At 44.8% G+C, this 18,967-nt stretch overlaps 1 protein-coding gene across 3 annotated transcripts in view; it reads right to left on the bottom strand.

Moving 5' to 3' along the window:
- Positions 1-18,192, bottom strand: part of ppef2 (protein phosphatase with EF-hand domain 2) — a 56,998-nt gene extending 38,806 nt beyond the window's left edge. For 2 of the 3 annotated variants that reach the window (XM_033024564.1, XM_033024581.1), the window contains exons 1-4: positions 17,653-18,192; positions 15,078-15,282; positions 3,569-3,662; positions 1,089-1,115 (exon numbers count right to left, since the gene is read on the bottom strand). In XM_033024564.1, the coding sequence (XP_032880455.1) occupies positions 1,089-1,115; positions 3,569-3,623 (82 nt within the window). In that variant the 5' untranslated portion in view covers positions 3,624-3,662; positions 15,078-15,282; positions 17,653-18,192. Of the gene's footprint in view, positions 1-1,088; positions 1,116-3,568; positions 3,663-15,077; positions 15,599-17,652 lie in introns of those variants that run through there. The other variant, XM_033024573.1, reaches the window with a different exon arrangement.
- Between the last annotated feature and the right edge of the window lie 775 nt (positions 18,193-18,967).

The raw sequence follows: 18,967 nt of genomic DNA, 5'->3' as shown, positions 1-18,967 counted from the left end.
TGTTAGCTTTCATAGCAAAAGGATTTGAGTATAGGAGCAGGGAGGTTCTACTGCAGTTGTACAGGGTCTTGGTGAGACCACACCTGGAGTATTGCGTACAGTTTTGGTCTCCAAATCTGAGGAAGGACATTATTGCCATAGAGGGAGTGCAGAGAAGGTTCACCAGACTGATTCCTGGGATGTCAGGACTGTCTTATGAAGAAAGACTGGATATACTTGGTTTATACTCTCTAGAATTTAGGAGATTGAGAGGGGATCTTATAGAAACTTACAAAATTCTTATGGTGTTGGACAGGCTAGATGCAGGAAGATTGTTCCCGATGTTGGGGAAGTCCAGGACAAGGGGTCACAGCTTAAGGATAAGGGGGAAATCCTTTAAAACCGAGATGAGAAAAACATTTTTCACACAGAGAGTGGTGAATCTCTGGAACTCTCTGCCACAGAGGGTAGTTGAGGCCAGTTCATTGGCTATATTTAAGAGGGAGTTAGATGTGGCCCTTGTGGCTAAAGGGATCAGAGGGTATGGAGAGAAGGCAGATACGGGATACTGAGTTGGATGATCAGCCATGATCATATTGAATGGCGGTGCAGGCTCGAAGGGCCGAATGTCCTACTCCTGCACCTAATTTCTATGTTTCTATGTTTCTATGAATAGATATGGTGAATGATCACTCCAAATATGGTGTAACCAAAGTCCATTAAAGCTGCAATATGACTTTTTTTTTCTACAACTGGTGATTCTAAGATGTCCTTGAAGTACCATAACTGGGTGATTAAAAATGATTATATCGTACAATATTTTAAGTGCACTCTACTTATTTTTAAACAATGCTGCAACCCAAATGTTTATGTGCGATGAGGCATAGTTCATAACTTGGACCTTCATTAGATCTAGCCTTGAATCTATATAACTGTAGCACCATTTTTGGTGTTACAACTTGCAAGGCAGTGCATGAGGACTATGTATCTTGTCGAACCTACACTACTGTGCATCTGATCAACTTTAAGTTAAGGGTAAAGACAGAAGATGAATACATTTATATGAATCGTTTAAAGGAATCAACGGGATTATTGTTATTATTTCTTACCTGTCCCAGCTGTGCATTGGTGATGTTCTAGGACAAAGAAGCAGAAATGTGATGTCATCATTCAAACAATTAGGCACAATATACAAGGCACAATATACAAGGCACAATATACAATGAAAGCACATACAAAAAATGACCAATATTATTGTATATATAGTTCAATGTCTTTTGATCAGGTTTAGAGTCAGTCATATAGCCTGTAAACAGGATCTTTGGCCCATCTTGCCCATGCTGACCAAAATGCCCCATCGACACTAGACCCACCAGCCTGTGACCTGTGTTCCTCTAAACCTCTCCTATCCATATACAGTATCTGTCCAAATATCTTTTAAATGTTGTTATTGTACTTGCCTCAACTACCTTCTCTGGCAGCTCGTTCCATATACCCACCACCCTCTGTGTGAAAAAGCTGTTCTTCAGGGTCTTATTACATATTTCCCTCTCACCTTAATCCTATGTCCTCTGGTTTTTGATTCCTCTACTCTGAAATTAAGACTTTGTGCATCTACTCTATCAATTCCCCTCATAATCGTATACAACTCTATAATATCATGCCTCTTCTTCCTGTGCTGGAAGGAATAAAGTGCTAGCCAGCCCAACCTTTCCATATAGCTCAGGCCCTCGTCCTGACAACATTCTCCTAAATCGTCCCTGCACACTTTTCAGCTTAACAACATCCTTCCTATAGCAGGGACCAAAACTGAACACAATACTCCAAACTTGTACAACTGTAACAAAGAGTCATAGAGTGATACAGTGAGGAAACAGGCCCTTCAGCCCAACCCACCCACACCAGCCAACAATGTCCCAGCTACACTAGTCCCACTTTCCTATGCTTGGTCCATATCCCTCCAAACCTGTCTTATCCATGTAACATGCCAACTTCTATACTCAATACCCTGATTGATGAAAGCCTATCTAGCTGAGGCACCATTTTCAAGGAGCTATATACCCGCACATACCAGGTTTGTGTTTAGTATATGTAGCAATGTATAATTGTCATAGTTAAGAGCTTCCAAAGCTGGCTTCTAAACCCACTTGGATGGTGTAGGTATTCCTTCCTAAAAATGTTTTTTGTATCCTTTATGTACACTCTCCATTTGCTATGGCCCAGATAGCTGGTTTATTGACAAGGGTTGGGGAGCCCCACATCTGTATATAGTGGTGCACATCTGCCATTTGTCTAGATGAAATCTTCCATCTGATCAGCATTGAAAACCTTTACATTGGCACATTTATTTGCAAAACATTTCCATCAACTATCTTATAGATTTAGTTCAAGTGGATGGCATTTGATCTTTTCATATTAGTTTACAATTCATAACTATTTCCTTTTGGGGCTTGCACTTCCAGATTTGAATCACACCCTTCTTGTGCCTGAATAGGATTATTATGATACACAGTGATCTGTATACCAAGCCAGAATGTAGGTTTCCGCTTTGAGTTGTTCTTGGAATGAGCTGACCCACAGCTGGATACACTAGTTCTGTTCATTTTGGTCCACCATTCAGGACTCCCAGGTGGTTGACATTGATAAACCATGTTGATCAATCTAACATCTCAACAAATACATAGAACTTGTTTACATTCAGTAAACTAAAATCCTGCCCCATTAAAGGGGAAATGCAGAAGTATTAAAATCGCTGCTCATCTGGAAGAAACAAGAGGAGGCTGAGCAAGACCAATGGTGAGCATCATAGGGGTGGTGTGTGGCACAGCAGTAGAGTTGTTGCCTTACAGTGCCAGAGACCCTGGTTCGATCTTGACTATGGGTGCTATCTGTGCGGAGTTTTTATGCTCTCCCCGAGACCAGCGTAGGTTTTTTTCCGGGATCTCGGGTTTCCTCCCACAATCCAAAGACGTACAGGTTTGTGGGTTAATTGGCTTGGTAAAAATTATAAATTGTCCCTAATGTGTGTAGGATAGTGTGAATGGGCGGGCATTCCTGGTCTGCGCGGACCCGGTGGGCCAAAAGGCCTGTTTCCACGCTGTATCTCTAAACTAAACTAAACTAAACATTTACATATTGTCAGATAAATTTGAATGGAACTATCATCTCTATGTATATTGTTCCTGCTTGTCCTACCTCCCTCTCCCCCTCTAATAGATTACCTCTAGTGCAGATAAGTGGTAGGGGAATCCACTAAAGTGAGGTTATAATTTAAATCCACAATGACCACATTTTAATTGAATTTGTAAGGAATTGCGGTGTCACGGGAGATATAAAATTATGAAGATAAAGATTTGCAACACATAAAGTGTTGAAATTTATGCTAATCAAGTTAGGGGTTGCAGTTGTACTATATTGTAACGGAAACACCAAACTTAATGAAAATTAGTTAATAAGGATAAAATAGTACTCAAAGAGTAAATTGTGCTCTAATATTAACTGTGCGATAGATATGTCTTCTAAAAGCAACAATACTGTATTTCCATTATGCCATATGAGCAACAGCTGTGTAAGTAATATCCATCCTTACCTTTTGTTACCTTCTTTGTTGATTTAAATTTAACTCTAGAATTACCACATCCCATGATTTTATGTTCTTCCAAAATCTTTTTTCTTCTTTCGCCCTAGAAACATAGAAAATAGGTGCAAGAGTAGGCCTTTCGGCCCTTCGAGCCATTCACTATGATAATGGCTGATCATCCAAAATCAGTACCCCGTTCCGGATTTTTTCCCATATCCCTTCATTTCCTTAGCCCTAAGAGCTAAATCTAAGTCTCTCTATCTTTCAAAATCTTCAAGAAATAGTTTATTTACTGAAGGTTAAATCGCATATATAAATCACTGTGCAATGGAACATGCTAGCACCTACATCATGTCCTTGGCGCAGAATGCATAAGCAAAGACTAAGCAAAGAGACATAGAGTGAACTTCAGCATTGGAAAAATACTTCAAAAGGTCTTACATTTAGGGCATTTAGTTTACACAAGGAATATTAAGAGTGAAACTGGACAATTCTAAAATTGTTGACGTCTCCAATTTCAAGTAAACCCTGCCTTCCCTCCCTTCTTTATCCTAGTTGTCCTACTAGTATCCCTTGTTATCACCTCTTCCCCAGCCTACAATGGGTCATTATGGGCCCCACCCTTCCTTGCCAGCCCTGCTTTGTTCTGGCCTTTTCTTAACTCCAGCTCCCACCCCAGGCCCGTACGAAGCTTTTCAAAAAGGGGGGTGGCATGACAGGATTACAAAAAACCTAATGTGAAATAATGTGTGCGCTGCACACATCACGAGCGCGAAGTGTGAAGTCCCTCGATGCCGGGGTCCAGGGCCCGCTTAAGGGCCCTGGAAGCTCAGGGGTTTTAGATGCTCTCTGATCCATTCTGAGCCTTGTTTTGGAGCATTTTTGCACCAAATTTATGACCAATATTTCAGAAATTAACAGGAATCTGAGGTAGCTTTTTCACACAACGCGTGCTGGGTGTATGTAACGAGCTGCCAGAGGAGGTAGTTAAGACTGGGACTATCCTAATGTTTAAGAGACATTTGGACACGTACATGGATAGGACAGATTTAGATGGATATGGGCCAAACGCGTGTGAGTGGGACTAGTGTAGATGGGACATGTCGGTCGGTGTGGGCAAGTTGGGCTGAAGGGCCTGTTTTCACACTGCATCATTCTATGACTAAAAAGTGAAGAAGAAAAATGCATGTAGATAAGTAGAGCAGATTTGAAAGGGGAGTGAAATGTAAAGGCAGAGAGAGGTTTATGGGTGGAAAGGAACATAGGAAAGGAGGGGGAGAGTGGGCTTGGGCAGATGGGTGAAGGGAAAATAGTCACAAAGTGCTGGAGTAACTCAGCGGGTCAGGCAGCATCTGCGGAGAATATGAATAGGCGACGTTTCACAGAATGCTGGAGTAACTCAGCGAGTCAGGCAGCATCTGTGGAGAACATCGATAGGTGACATGTCACAGAGTGCTGGAGTAACTCAGTGGGTCAGGCAGCATCTCTGGAGAAAAGGTATAGATTATAGTTCAGGGCAAGACCGTTCTTCAGTAATATTCATGATGTGACATGCATAGAAATTCCTGAATGTTACCCAAACCATCGTGAGCTACTTTGTTACGGTGCTTGCCCTCTCCTATAACATCTCTGCTGCCTTGGGTGATGCAGGACAGGACACAAGCTTTGGGACACGGTGTGAAGCTGTTGCCGTCTGTCCCAGCCTGGTAAAATCCTGGATGGAGCGGATTTGGAGAGGATGTTTCCACTAGTGGGAGAGTCTAAGACCAGTGGCCACAGCCTCAGGATTAAAAGATATTCCTTTAGGAAGGAGATGAGCAGGAATTTCTTAAGTCAGAGGGTGGTGAACTGTGGAATTCATTGCACCAGACAGCTGTGGAGGTCAAGTCAATGGACATTTTTCAGGAGGAGATTGATAGATTCTTGATTGATAGGGGTGTCAGAGGTAATGGGGAGAAGGCAGGAGAATGGGTTTGAGAGGGAAGGATAGAGTCATAGGGTGATACAGTGTGGAAACAGGCCCTTCGGCCCAGTTTGTCCTATCTGCACTAGTCCACCTGCCCACGTTTGATCCATATCCCTCTGAACCTGTCCTATCCATGTACCTGTCTAACTGTTTCTTAAATGTTGCGATAGTGCCTGCCACAACTACCTCCTCTGGCAGCTTGTTCCATACACCTACCACCCTTTGTGTGAAAAACATACCCCACAGATTCCTATTAAATCTTTTGCCCTTCACCATAAACTTATGTCCTCTGCTCCTCGATTCACTTACTCTGGGCAAAAGACTCAACCATATCTATTCAAATCATGATTTTATACACCTCTATTAGATCATCCCTCAGCCTCCTGGGCTCCATGAAATAGAGTCCCAGCCTACTCAACCTCTCCCTATAGCTCTGGCCCTCTAGTCCTGGCTACATCCTCGTAAATCTTCACTGTATCCTTTCCAGTTTGATGACATCTTTCCTATAACATGGTGCCCAGAACTGAACACAATACTCTGAATGCGGCCTCACCAACTTCTTATGCAACTGCAACATGACCTCCCAACTTCTATACTCAGCCTGGCCCGCTGAGTTACTCCAGCACTCTGTGAAACATCACAGAACAGGCAAGATTAGCAAGTTTGCTGATGATACAGAAGTGAGTGGTTTTGCAGATAGTGAAGATGGTTGTGAAAGATTGCAGCAGGATCTGGATCAATTAGCCAGGTGGGCAGAGGAATGGTTGATGGTTGCATGGTTCCTTGAAGGTCGTGTCGCAGGTATATCAGGTGGTCAAAAAGTATTTTGGCACTTTGGTCCTCATCAGTCAGAGTATTGAGTATAGAAGTTGGGAGGTCATGTTGCAGTTGTATAAGACGTTGGTGAGACCGCATTTAGAATATTGTGTTCAGTTCTGGGCACCATGTTATAGGAAAGATGTCAAACTGAAAAGAGTACAGAGATCCCCATCCTGGATCAGTCCAATCAGGGTTTTGTCATCCACAAACTTGAGAAGCTTGACAGATGTGTCTGTGGAGGTGCAGTCATTGGGTGTGAAGTGGTGATTGGAGTGGGGTGGGTGTAGAAGGGCCCAGTCTTTGCAGACTGAGGTCAGGCTGTGAGTGGGTGTGAAGTGGTTGGGTGGGGTGAGAAAGGTTCCACTCTTTTCATACTGGAGTCTTGCCGTAAGTAGGTGTGAAGTGGTGAATGGGAAGGAGAGGGTGCAGGGTCCATTCTTTGCAGACTGGGGTCTGGCTGTGTTTGCTGGGGAGGGGGTTTCAGGGTTATGTTTCTGATTTTCAAACCTGCAGTAAAACTAATTCAGGTTGTTCGTCAGCTGACGATTGCCCAAAGAGCGGGGGGCTTTCCTCTTATAGCTGGTGATTTCTTGCATGCCCTTCCAAACTGAAGAAGAATCACTAGCTGAGAACTTGCTCCTCAACTTCTCAGAGTATCTTTCCTTGGCAGCTCTGATTCCTCTTCTCAGCGCTTTATCGATTAGGCTATCTTTTAACTCTTTAACGATTAGGCTATCGGCTTGATGCATATTTGCCCCCAGCCCCCCCCCGATCTCAAAATGGAATTGTTACATCTGTATATAATGATCCCATTAAAATGTGTATTTATCACAAACTATGGAATTCATATTTTTCAGTATTGTTATCGAAAAGAAAGCAGTTCAAATTGTTTGATATTATTTGATATTGTTTAATATTATTCATATGGAGGAGAAAATATAATAGCTCTAAAACCTACCTTAATTTTGCAATCTCACTCAAGATAATCCCCCTTTCCATCTCCCCTCCCCATGACTCTCTCCTCTCCCTTCCCCTCTCTCTCTCCCCCTCCCCCCTCTCACATCCCCCCTCTTTCTTGCGGGGGGGGGGGCAAAGATGAAGGTGGCGCGGGCCCAGCAGGGGCCCAGCGGGCGGGGGGGATGAAGCTGGCATGGGTCCCGTGGAGGTGGCGGGGACCCAGCGGGTGTCAGTGGGGGTGGCGTGGGCCCAGCGGGGGTGGTGTGAGCCCAGCGGGGATAGCGTTGACCCAGCGGGGGTCAGCGGAGGTGGCGTGGACCCAGCAGGGGTGGCGTGGGCCCAGCAGGGGTCAGCGAGGGTGGCGTGGACCCAGCGGGGGTCAGCGGGGGTGGCGTGGGCACAGCAGGGGTGGAGTGAGCCCAGCGGGGATGGCGGGGGCTCAGCAGGGTGGCATGAGTCCAGCGGGGGTGGCATGAGTCCAGCGGAGGTGGCATGAGCCCAGCGTGGGTGGCGTGGGCCCAGCGGGGGTGGCGTGGGCCCAGCGGGGGTGGCGTGGGCCCAGCGGGGGTGGCGTGGGCCCAGCGGGGGTGGCGTGGGCCCAGCGGGGGTGGCATGAGCCCAGCGTGGGTGGCGTGGGCCCAGCGGGGGTGGCGTGGGCCCAGCGGGGGTGGCGTGGGCCCAGCGGGGGTGGTGTGGGGGGAAGATGGCTTGGGCCCTGGCGGCGGGGGAAGGCGAGGGGAGTGGGCTCCGCCGCAGCGGCGACTGGTGTTGGGGTTACAGCCATTGAGTTCAGATTCAGCCACTCCCGCCCGGGGACGAGAGAACAGAGAACTGGCCGTTTCCAAAGTGGAAACGTTGATTTTTTTGATTTTCTTTTTCCGATTTTTTTTTTTTTGGGGGTGACTTTTTTCTTAAGGGAAAAAATGGGGGGTGCGGTCGCACGCAACGCACCCCCCATTCGGACGGCCATGCACCCTTCTACTTTTAGTCTGAAGAATGGTCCCGACCCAAAATGTTACCCGTCCTTTTTCTCCAGAGACGCTGCCTGACCCACTGAGTTACTCCAGCACTCTATCTGTCTATCTGCTCTGAAATTTCAGGGGGTGAGAGTGAGGAAAACAATTCAATTCGAGCAGAGTGGAGAAAGAATTTGATCAAATAACAGAAAATGCCAGAAATGCCTGGCAGGCCAGACAATGAAGCGAAATAGAATTAACATTTCAGGTTGATGAACTTTCTTTGATTGAGTTTAGAAATCAGAGATATCCACAGGTTAGCCTCAATTTTTACTGTTTTGTCGGGCCATAGTAAGTACATATATATTATGCTTGTGCCTGTATGTACACATGTTCTTTGTGTGCTGAATAATTATAGGGATGGGAGAGCCATGTCCCATAGTAACCACCATCTCCTAGTGCTGTGCTTGCAATGGTGGGAAGGAGGATCTCTTCAGATGTTTTCACTGTATACGGTTCTGGGTCACATGCTGTCTTAATAGCAGGGGCTGTCCAGAGTGGAGAGAACCTTCCTACTATCCAGGTAGGAAGCAAATAATGCAATAACATTTTGCAGGCCATAAGACAACAAGCTCTCCTCAAGTTTTTCCAGTTCCAGTGAAAATGACTAATTTTTGATGGAAATTTGACCTGCTACGCCATTTCAACATTTGGCCAAGTCAATAGATATTTTTACGGCAGAGATAGACAGATTCTTGATTAGTACGGGTGTCAGGGGTTATGGGGAGAAGGCAGGAGAATGGGGTTGAAAGGGAAAGATAGATCAGCCATGATTGAATGGCAGAGCTGACTTGTTGTGCCGAATGGATTAATTCCGCTCCTATAACTTATGAACATGAACATATTAGGGAGATATTTCATCTCCTCGTCTCTTTGTGACTTTAGCTGCAGCTCGACAAATACTCTGTTCACTCGCCTTTAAAGAGTGTTCCTGCTGAAGTTAAACGTGGGAAATGGGGAAAAAAGGCTGAGAGAAATTCCGTCCAAAGGGGTTGTTATTTTGGGTTTTGACGATTTCCCGGATGTTTAACATTATAATTAACTGCAGGCTTGATTTAATATATTTCCAAGTACGAATGCTGCTGATGTTCTGGCAGTGTTTACTAATTATTTTTGATTGATTGGCAGCATGCCAATTGGGTTCTCACCTACCTTGGGCAAGGTTGCAGCCGTATCTTAGCAACGTGGATTCAATTGTACGAGTTAATTACGTGGGGCCAGTTCTTCGCCAGGATTCAAAATTGGAGTAAACGCCAATTAGACACTTAGAACTCATGGAAAGTAAAATGGTCCTTCATCTCATAATGAAATCATAAGCACCAGTTTTATTATATCATCGAATGAAAGCAGTGAATGGAATTGAAACGGGACCAAAATTGTTCAGAAAACAGAGAACATCTATAAGAAGATAAAGTTAGACCTGATGAAAAGTTATCAACTTTCAGCACTAATTCTCCTCTATGTTCTGTCCTGTGCTACTATCTGCCTCATTGGAGACCCTTGGACTATCTTTAATCGGACTTTACTGGACTTTATCTTGCCCTAAACGGCATTCCCTTCATCATATATCTGTACCTGTGGCTGTACCTGTGGATGGCTCGATTGTAATCATGCATTGCCTTTCTGCTGGCTGGTTAGCACGCAACAAAAGCTTTTCAATGTACCTCAGTGCACGTGACAATAAAGTAAACTATAAACTAAAACAACAATTCTCCCTCACCTGTTGAGTTATAGCATCTGCAGTTTTTTCCTATCTAACAAAATTTTACTTTTGCCAAATAATAATAAAATAAGGCTACTACTTATCTAACTGTGAATGGGCGGGTACTTTGGAAGGTCAGAATTCCTGCTCCAGAAACCAAGAAGGTGCTCATAACAGAAAGACCAACTAATCCATTCACCCAAATAACGTAAATGTAGATGGAAGATAAACACGAAATGCTGGATAAACTCAGCTGGTCAGGCTGTTTTTCTAGAGAAAAGGAATAGGTGACCTGTCGGGTCGAGACCATCCTTCAGACTGGACGTACACAAAAATGCTGGAGAAACTCAGCAGGTGCAGCAGCATCTATGGAGCGAAGGAAATAGTCAACGTTTCGGCCCGAAACGTTGCCTATTTCTTTCGCTCCATAGATGCTGCTGCACCCGCTGAGTTTCTCCAGCATTTTTGTGTACCTTCGATTTTCCAGCATCTGCAGTTCCTTCTTAAACATTCTTCAGACTGGTTTTTGTAAACCAAATGTAGATGGGGTGGTGATTACATTTGAAGATAGCAGACAAAATTGGTGGAATTGCAAACAGTAAAGAAGACTATCAAAGTATATAGCGGGTTATAGATCAGTTGAAGTTATGAGCGAAGAAATGACAGGTGGAATTCAAGCCAAACAAGTGTGAGGTGTTGCACTTTGGGAGGTCAAATGTAAGGGGAAATAATATAGTTAATGATAATGATCCTGAGGAAGGGTCTCGACCTGAAACGTCACCCATTCCTTCTCTCCGGAGATGATGCCTGTCCCGCTGAGTTACTCTAGTTTTTTGTGTCGATCTATAGTTAATGGCAAGATCCACAACTGCATTGATGCACAGAGGGATCTTGGATTCCAAGCCGATGACTCCCTGAAATTGGATATAGTAGTAAAGAAGGTTTATGGTATGCTTGCCTTCATCAGTTGGGGCATAGAGTATAAGAGTCAGGTATTCATTTTGTAGCTTTATAAACTGTGCAGGGCCGGATTTACCTATAAGCTAGACAAGCTTAAGCTTAGGGCCTCGAGGTCTAGGGGGGCCTCTGGCCAAGGCAGGACACCTACCCTTCAACTCTGGGCAGGCCCCCCTCTCTATCTCTCTCTCTCCATCTCTCGCTGCTATCCGTGTCCGGGCCGCCAAGCTCCGCTCGCTCCTCATCCGCCGGCACGGTAGGCCGCCTTGCACATGCGCATTGCTGTGGCCTGCACGTCCTCCCCCCTGCACATGCGCACAACCACGGCCAGCACATCATCGGCCGCCCTGCGCATGCGCACTGCAGCGGCAACTGGTCGGCGCTGGGCACTTTCTCCCTCGCTTTGAATTGTGGGAGATTTGGCCGCCATGGCTGTTCGGTCACTGCCTCGCCGCCAGCGCTGAAAACCAACGCGGAGGGGGCCTCACAAGTGGAACAGCTTAGGGCCTCTCTTCATCTAAATCTGGCCCTGAAACTGTGCTTGCTGCATTTGGAGTATTACGTGCAGTTCTTGTTGCCGCATCACAAGAAGGACTTGGGGAATATGTAAAGGGTGCAGGTTAACCAGTATTTTTCCTGGATTAGCAGGCATTAGCTGTAAGGAGAGGTTGGACAAATGTTTTCTCTGAAACGTTAGAGGTTGAGAGGAGATATTTTGCCAGGTGTGGTGGTGGAGGCATATACGATAGTGGTGATTGAGGATTTAGGGTAGGCAGATGGCCACAAGGGAATAGAGGGATTATGGATCACATGCAGGCAGCAGAGATTAGTTTAAATTGGCATCATATTAGCACAGACATTGGAGCCTGAATGTATTCTGGATCTTTATTTTTATGTGGTTGCATGTAAGCTTTGGACATTTCCCAAATCCTGACCCAATCGGCTATAATTGGATTTTCAGTTCCTTCCACATGGATGTTATTCTTGATGTTCTTGTAGCACAGTGAACAGAAGCCTCTTGTGGAAATGTTAGGGGCCACCAACTAACTCTTTAATGATTAACAGGATCAGTGGACAACACTCCTGGTGGGCAGAGTGCCGAGATTAGTGCTTGACTTCAGATTTTTTTTTGTGCTAAGATCATTTTCTTGTCGATATTGGGAAAAGGTGAATGGAATAGTTAAAACTAGAATGCGAGCTTTGGGATCACGAGCAAGTAGCCCAGCATGTCCTCACGGTGGAGCAGGCAGTTAGATAAATGTACAGTTCTCACTGTGTGATGCAGTCGTTAGATGTTGTCAGCAATCTGTGCTATTCAGTGGCAGTGAGGTAGGGGGCAGGGACCTGATATTGTGAATGGCCAGTAATACTTAAGGCAGACACAAAGAATTACAGATGCTGATTTACAAACAAAGACATAAAGTGCTGGAGTAACATTGTGTTACTCGCAATCCCATATTCCCTGATCTCCCATCCTCTCATCCCCCGATCTCCCTGTCCGACATTCCCTGATCTCCCACCCAACAGTCTTTCATTGATGTTGAAAGCCGCAAACTCACCCTCATCACCCCTCAACCCTCTTACCCCATCCCATCAGATTGCCAGCGGCATTCTTAGCAGCACAACCATTGCTGCCCCTGGGAGCCAAGCTCAAGCGCACCTTGGCTTGATGGCTAGGTGAAGAAGCACTGTAAATAGAGGATTGTTTTGTCTGGAGCATCAGAGGTTGAAGGGAGATCTCCTGCCAGGGGTAACGGCTGAAGCAGATAGAATGTTTAAAAGGTTATTAGATAGGCACATGAATGTAAAGGGAATGGAGGGATATGGATCATTCCCTGATCTTCCTCCCCATAATCCCGAATCTCTCACTCCATATTCCCTGCTCTCCCAACCGCACATTCCCACCATAATCACTGATTTTCCATTCCTACAATCCCTGATTTCCCATTGCACATTTCCTGATCTTGAACCAACACATTCCCAAAATCCAACCCCACAATCCCTGACCTCCCTCCAGGAATTCCCCCATCTCACACTCCCACATTCCATGATCTTGCACCCCAACATTCCTAACATTCCACCACGATATTCCATAATTTCCCACCACCACAAGCCCTGATCCAATTCACATTCCATGAACTCCCAACTCCACATTTCCTGATCTCCTAACAGACATTCCCTGACATCCCACTCCCACATTTCCTGTTTTTCAAATGCACATTCCCTGATTTCCCACCCCAAATTCCATTTCCTCCTAGTTTGCTCGTGTGTCAGACGACGTGTAGCTCGCTGTTAGCTTCAGTCGTCGTCCAACACGTTGACAGAATTGGTCGCCCGACGCATCACAGAGTGCATCGTGTCGTTGTTTCCGGGGATCACCACGAGGAGGCTTCTGTCATGATCCCCCATTTCCTCCTAGTCCATATTCCATAATATCCCCTCACAGTCCTCTTTCTCCCAGCCTGCCATTCCCCGATCCCCCACCACCAAATTCCCTGACCTCCCACCCTCACATTCCCTGACCTCCCATTGTTAGATTCACCGATCACTCATCCCAAATTTCCTGATCTCCCTATCCCCAATTACCTAATCTCCCATCCCCACATTGCTTGATCTCCCACCCCCACACACACAATTTCTGAACCCCAATCCCATATTCCCAGATCCCCCTCCACCACATTCTCTGACCACCCACCCACATATTGTCCGATCTCACAATCCAACATTCCTTGATCTTCCACCCATTCCCCAACTGCCCAACCTCATATTCCCTGACCTCCCAACCCTACAATTCCCCATATCCAAACACCACAAGCGTTAATTTACCATGACCACCCAAACTCCCATTCCTTGATCTCCCAGCCAACATTCCCTGACCTCCCAACCCCACAACCCCTTATTTCACAATGCACATTCTCTGATCTCCCACTTGTAGTATTTCCCATCCCAATGCTACAATTTCCCAGATATACTTTCCTTGATCTCCATTCACTCAGCTCAACATTTCCTGATCCCCCACCATCAAATTCCCTGACCTCTCACCCGGCACATTCCCTGCTTTCCCATCCCTTGATTTACCAATCTCTCATTCCAAATTCCCTGATCTCCCAATGTGATATTCCCTGATCTCACAATCCCAATTCCTTGATCTCCCATCACCCATCACATCTGATTTCACACACCACTATCCCAGAACTCCTAATTCCACAATCCCTGATCTCACATTCCTCACTCTCCCAACCCAACATTTCCTGATCTCCCACCACCACAATCCCTGATCCATTCCTAGTTTTACTGATCTCACTCCATGATCTCCCAGCATGACATTCCCTGAAATCCCATCAAACAACCCCTGATCTCCCACCCCACTATCCCGGAACTTCTACCCCCACAATCTCTGATCTCCCACCCTCACATTCCTCATTCTCCCAGCCCGACATTCCCTAATCTCCCACCCTGATTATCCATCAATATTGTGTAGATGCCTCAATCGCACATCCCGCTCCTCTCCACCCACTCACGCCATCCACTGCCCAAGTGTCTGAAAAGCAGGTTTCACTGTGGGAGAACCATTGAACTCCAGGGAGGAAAGCTCTGGGGAAGTGTAAATAGAGAGAGTGGGATACTCGCTGGTGGATACACTGTTCGAAATAAAATGTAGTCTTTCCAAACATGTCTGAATGTTAGCATTGGATAATGGAGAGGCTTGACTCAGTAACATAACCACCCAGAAGAATGAATGGTTTAATACCTGCTTTATATCCTTCACTATTTCAACGATGGAACAATAAATGCCACACTTCTGATTGTTAATGTGACTCAAGCATGGGGTAGTGATCAATTGCAACTCAGGGGGAGAAGTAAAGGAGGAATAACCAAGTGAATCTAGGGCAGTGGATTTGAATCATTGTATCAGCATTGAAGCAGGTTTTACAACATAACAACGAACTAATTCTAGTGACTTACCTCTGGCACAGAAATAAACTCCCCCTGAGTGTAAGCCTTATTAACCTCAATTAGAGCTCAGCTAATTCAGTCATAGTAACCTGGGCCTGAATTAGAATACAGCACTGAAAGAAAGAGGAAATGAACCATCCTTACCTGAGTATGTTGTGACTGCTTCTGTTCTGTGGTTTAAGATCCAGTACAAGTCTCCAGTGAGCTGTCTCCTTCACAGCACCTCGTCCCAGTGAGAAACAGTCAGCATTTGAAACTGGCTCTGATGCTCCCTCGAACCTGAAACCAATCTGTTAGACGCTATGAAGCAGTTCTTGTGCTGGATGCCAGCTGCGGTGAAGTCTGTTTCCTGTCAGAGTAAATATTTCAGATTCCAAGTCAGGAAACATCTAATGGATATTCAAGCGCTCCCTTGACAGAAACGTTACATTTCTGCTCCTCCCTCGTAATAGGCTGAGTACCAAAGGCGTACAGCACTTATTTTAAGCTGTTCTAAGTGTCCTCACCTCCCTATGTGATTAGTTTAAATAAGTGAACATGACTCAAGTGGATTGGGATTATCGAGGGATTTTTTATTCTATTTAAATCTCTTGCGTTTTTCTGATGCCATTGACTAAAGCTAATGCACACGTCTGAGCTCGTGAAACTTGCGTCAATACCATGGGATGGATTTAATCAAAATCCTTCTCAGGTTGTCACTGAGGTTCTGAATTTATTTTAATTTTCAGTTTCAGTTCAGTTTATTGTCACATGTATCGCGGTACTTTGAAAAGACGTTGTTGCGTGCTAACCAGGCAGCAGACTGAGATACTTCATATTCCTTTGACAGATGGGAGTTATAATTGCTTGAATATGCCCTGCTAACTAGGTAAAGTTATTTTAGAATTTGTTGTTATTGATGATTGTGTCAATAGCAGATTATAACAAGCAGATTATGTAAGACTCTGAAATTCTTAGCAACTCTTGAATGCTGGGACAATATTGATAGGAGTTCAAGTGTTTTTAATTTTGCTTTGTCTTGGAAATATTAAATATATTACAGAAAACTTTGCCTGCTCTAATGAAAATACAACATGGAAGATATCAATGGATCAACCAATGCTTGGAGTCATAATGATGCAGAAACAGGTCCTTCAATTCACCAAAACAGCACTAACTACAAGGTACCCATTTAGATTCAACATAAAATATAATACTCTACACCACAGGAACAGTCCCTTTGGCCCACTACGTCCATGCCGAACATGATGCCAAGATGAACTCAATTCCTTTGCCTGCATGTGATCCACATCCCTCTTCCCAGCTGTTATCAGGGAAATGAATGATCCTACCACAACCAGAGAGCAGTGCTGAACTACTATCTACCTCTTTGATGACCCATGGACTATCCTTGATCGCACTTTGCTGTCTTTACCTTGCACTAAACGTTATTCCCTTATCATGTATCTATACACTGTAAGTGAATTGATTGTAATGTACTGTATTTCCGCCGACTGGTTAGCACGCAGCAAAAAGCTTTTCACTGTACCTCGGTACACGTGACATTAACAAAATTGAACTCTATGCCCTGCATATCCATATGCCTATCTAAAAGTCTCTTAAATGTCACTGTCATATCTGCCTGCACCACCTTCCCCCCTGGCAATATGTTTCAGACATCCACAACTGTGTGTAAAATAAAATTGCCCTGCACATCTCCTTAAACTTATGCCTCTAGTCTTTGACATTTCCACCTTGGGAAAGGGGTTTTGACTGTCTACCCTATCTATACTCTCATAATGTTGTATACTTCTATCAGGTCTTCCCTCAGCCTCTGATGCTCCAGAGAAAACGATCCAAGTATGTCTAACTGTAGATGACATGTGCATGTACCTTTAATATAGTGACCTCACCACTACTAACCACTCCCCATATCAGAGTATAATTGCAACCTCCCCACCCATGATCTCTCTCTCTAGTTCCCGTGACAGACCACGTACAGCTAGGGCAGCAACGTTTGTGTATTACCAATAAATAGTAGTAAAGACACAGTGTGTTTATGATACTCTTTACATGGTGTCAGAAGTGGGATACGAACCCATGCCTCCAAAAGACCTTTCACTCATCCCAATTTATTCTCGACATGTATCATCATCATTGGGGCAATTAACTTAATTATTTTAAGCGTTCAAGGTGGACATGTTAAAGATTAGAGAGGGTAGCTTTAAGGTCGGAAGGAAAGAGTTTAAAGGAGATGTGTGGGGCAAGCTTTTAATACAGAGAGTGGTTGCTGTCTGTAATGTGTTGCCAGGGGTGGTGGTGGAAGCAGATGCGATAGTGATGTCTAAGAGGCTTTTAGATAGGCACACAAATATTTAAATTGAATACAAAAATTTAAGAATTAGGAGTAAGCCATTTAGAACGGAGACGAGGAAACACCTTTTCTCACAGAGAGTGGTGAGTCTGTGGAATTCTCTGCCTCAGAGGGCGGTGGAGGCAGGTTCTCTGGATGCTTTCAAGAGAGAGCTAGATAGGGCTCTTAAAGATAGCGGAGTCAGGGGATATGGGGAGAAGGCAGGAACAGGGTACTGATTGGGGATGATCAGCCATGATCACATTGAATGGCGGTGCTGGCTCGAAGGGCCAAATGGCTTACTCCTGCACCTATTGTCTAATATGCAGGGAATGGAGGAATATGGATCAGATGCAGGCAAAATAAATTAGACAAAGGTTCACTCACTTAATACTGTGTAGTCCATAGAAGTTCACGGATTACAACGTTAACATTGTGTAGTGTTCAAGAACCTGATGGTTGCTGGGAAGAAGTTATTCTTGAACATGGCGGTCATGTCAATGAAGACAGGTTTGTGAATCCTCAGCTTTTCCCTGCTGAAGATCACAATCAGCTCCTTGCTCTTGCTGACGTTGAGAGCAGGACTGTTGTTGTGGCACCATTCAATCAGACTTCAGTCTCTCTCCTGGACTGTTTTATCATTACCCATTCTTCTTCCAACAGCCATGGTATCAACGGTGAATTTAAACACGGTCTTGGTGCTATGTTTGGCTCCACAGTCCTGAGGTAGCAGGATCCTAGACTGTGGTCCTCAACAAGCTGAAACATGCGAGGTGAAACTTACAATATGAAGCTATTGACACGTTTGCCAGGTTTTGTTTCCTGTGTTCCCTTTAAACTCACTGGGGCTCAGCATCCTGCTCCCTTTAAACTTGCCTGGTTCACTGGAAAATGTTTCAGGTTCTTGAACCTTCTTCCTGATGGTGGTAGTGAGATGAGAACATAAGTCATAAGATCAAGTTTAAGTTCAAATTTATTGTCACATGTACCAATTAAGGTACAGTGATATTTAAGTTACCATACAGCATACTAAGTAAAAAGCAACAGACACACAGCCACGTAAAATAAAATTTCACATAAACATCCACCACGGCAGAATCCGCATTCCTCACTGTGATGGAAGGTCATAAAGTTAGGCCATTTGGCCTACAAGTCATTAGGCCATTTGGCCATTCGGTAAATTAGGCCATTTGGTCCTACAAGTCATCAAGAGCATAGCTGGGGCGGTGTTGATCTTGGATGATATTAGTTGCCATCTTGTGTCAGCAGCTATTGTCTATTGTCTATTGTCACCTCCTGTAAATCCCTTCGATGATGGGGACGTCAGTCCCCATGATTGTCACATGTACTGAGCTACAGTGAAAAGCTTTTATTGCGTGCTATCCAGTTAGCAGAAGGACAACACATGATTACAATCAGGCCATACACAATGCACAGATATATGATACAGGGAATAACGTTTAGCAGAGGGAGGTTGGTTTGTGTGATGGTCTGGGCTGCTGAATACTCTCTCCAACTTCCACGGTGAAGTCCATTGACTGGTAGCAACACCACATAGTTTGTTAACTCGAATGTCCAGGAACAAAGAATGCTGCAGAAAGTGTTGAACATTGGACACGTACACGTACACGTACACGGACACGTACACGGACACGTTGGCTCAGTACACGTGACAATCATGGGTACTAACGTCCCCATCATC

The sequence above is a fragment of the Amblyraja radiata genome, chromosome 1 (genome assembly GCF_010909765.2).
Source record: "Amblyraja radiata isolate CabotCenter1 chromosome 1, sAmbRad1.1.pri, whole genome shotgun sequence".
NCBI lineage: Eukaryota > Metazoa > Chordata > Chondrichthyes > Rajiformes > Rajidae > Amblyraja > Amblyraja radiata.
The sequence above is the reverse complement of the archived record's forward strand: the minus strand, read 5'-3'. Positions and strand labels throughout refer to the sequence as shown.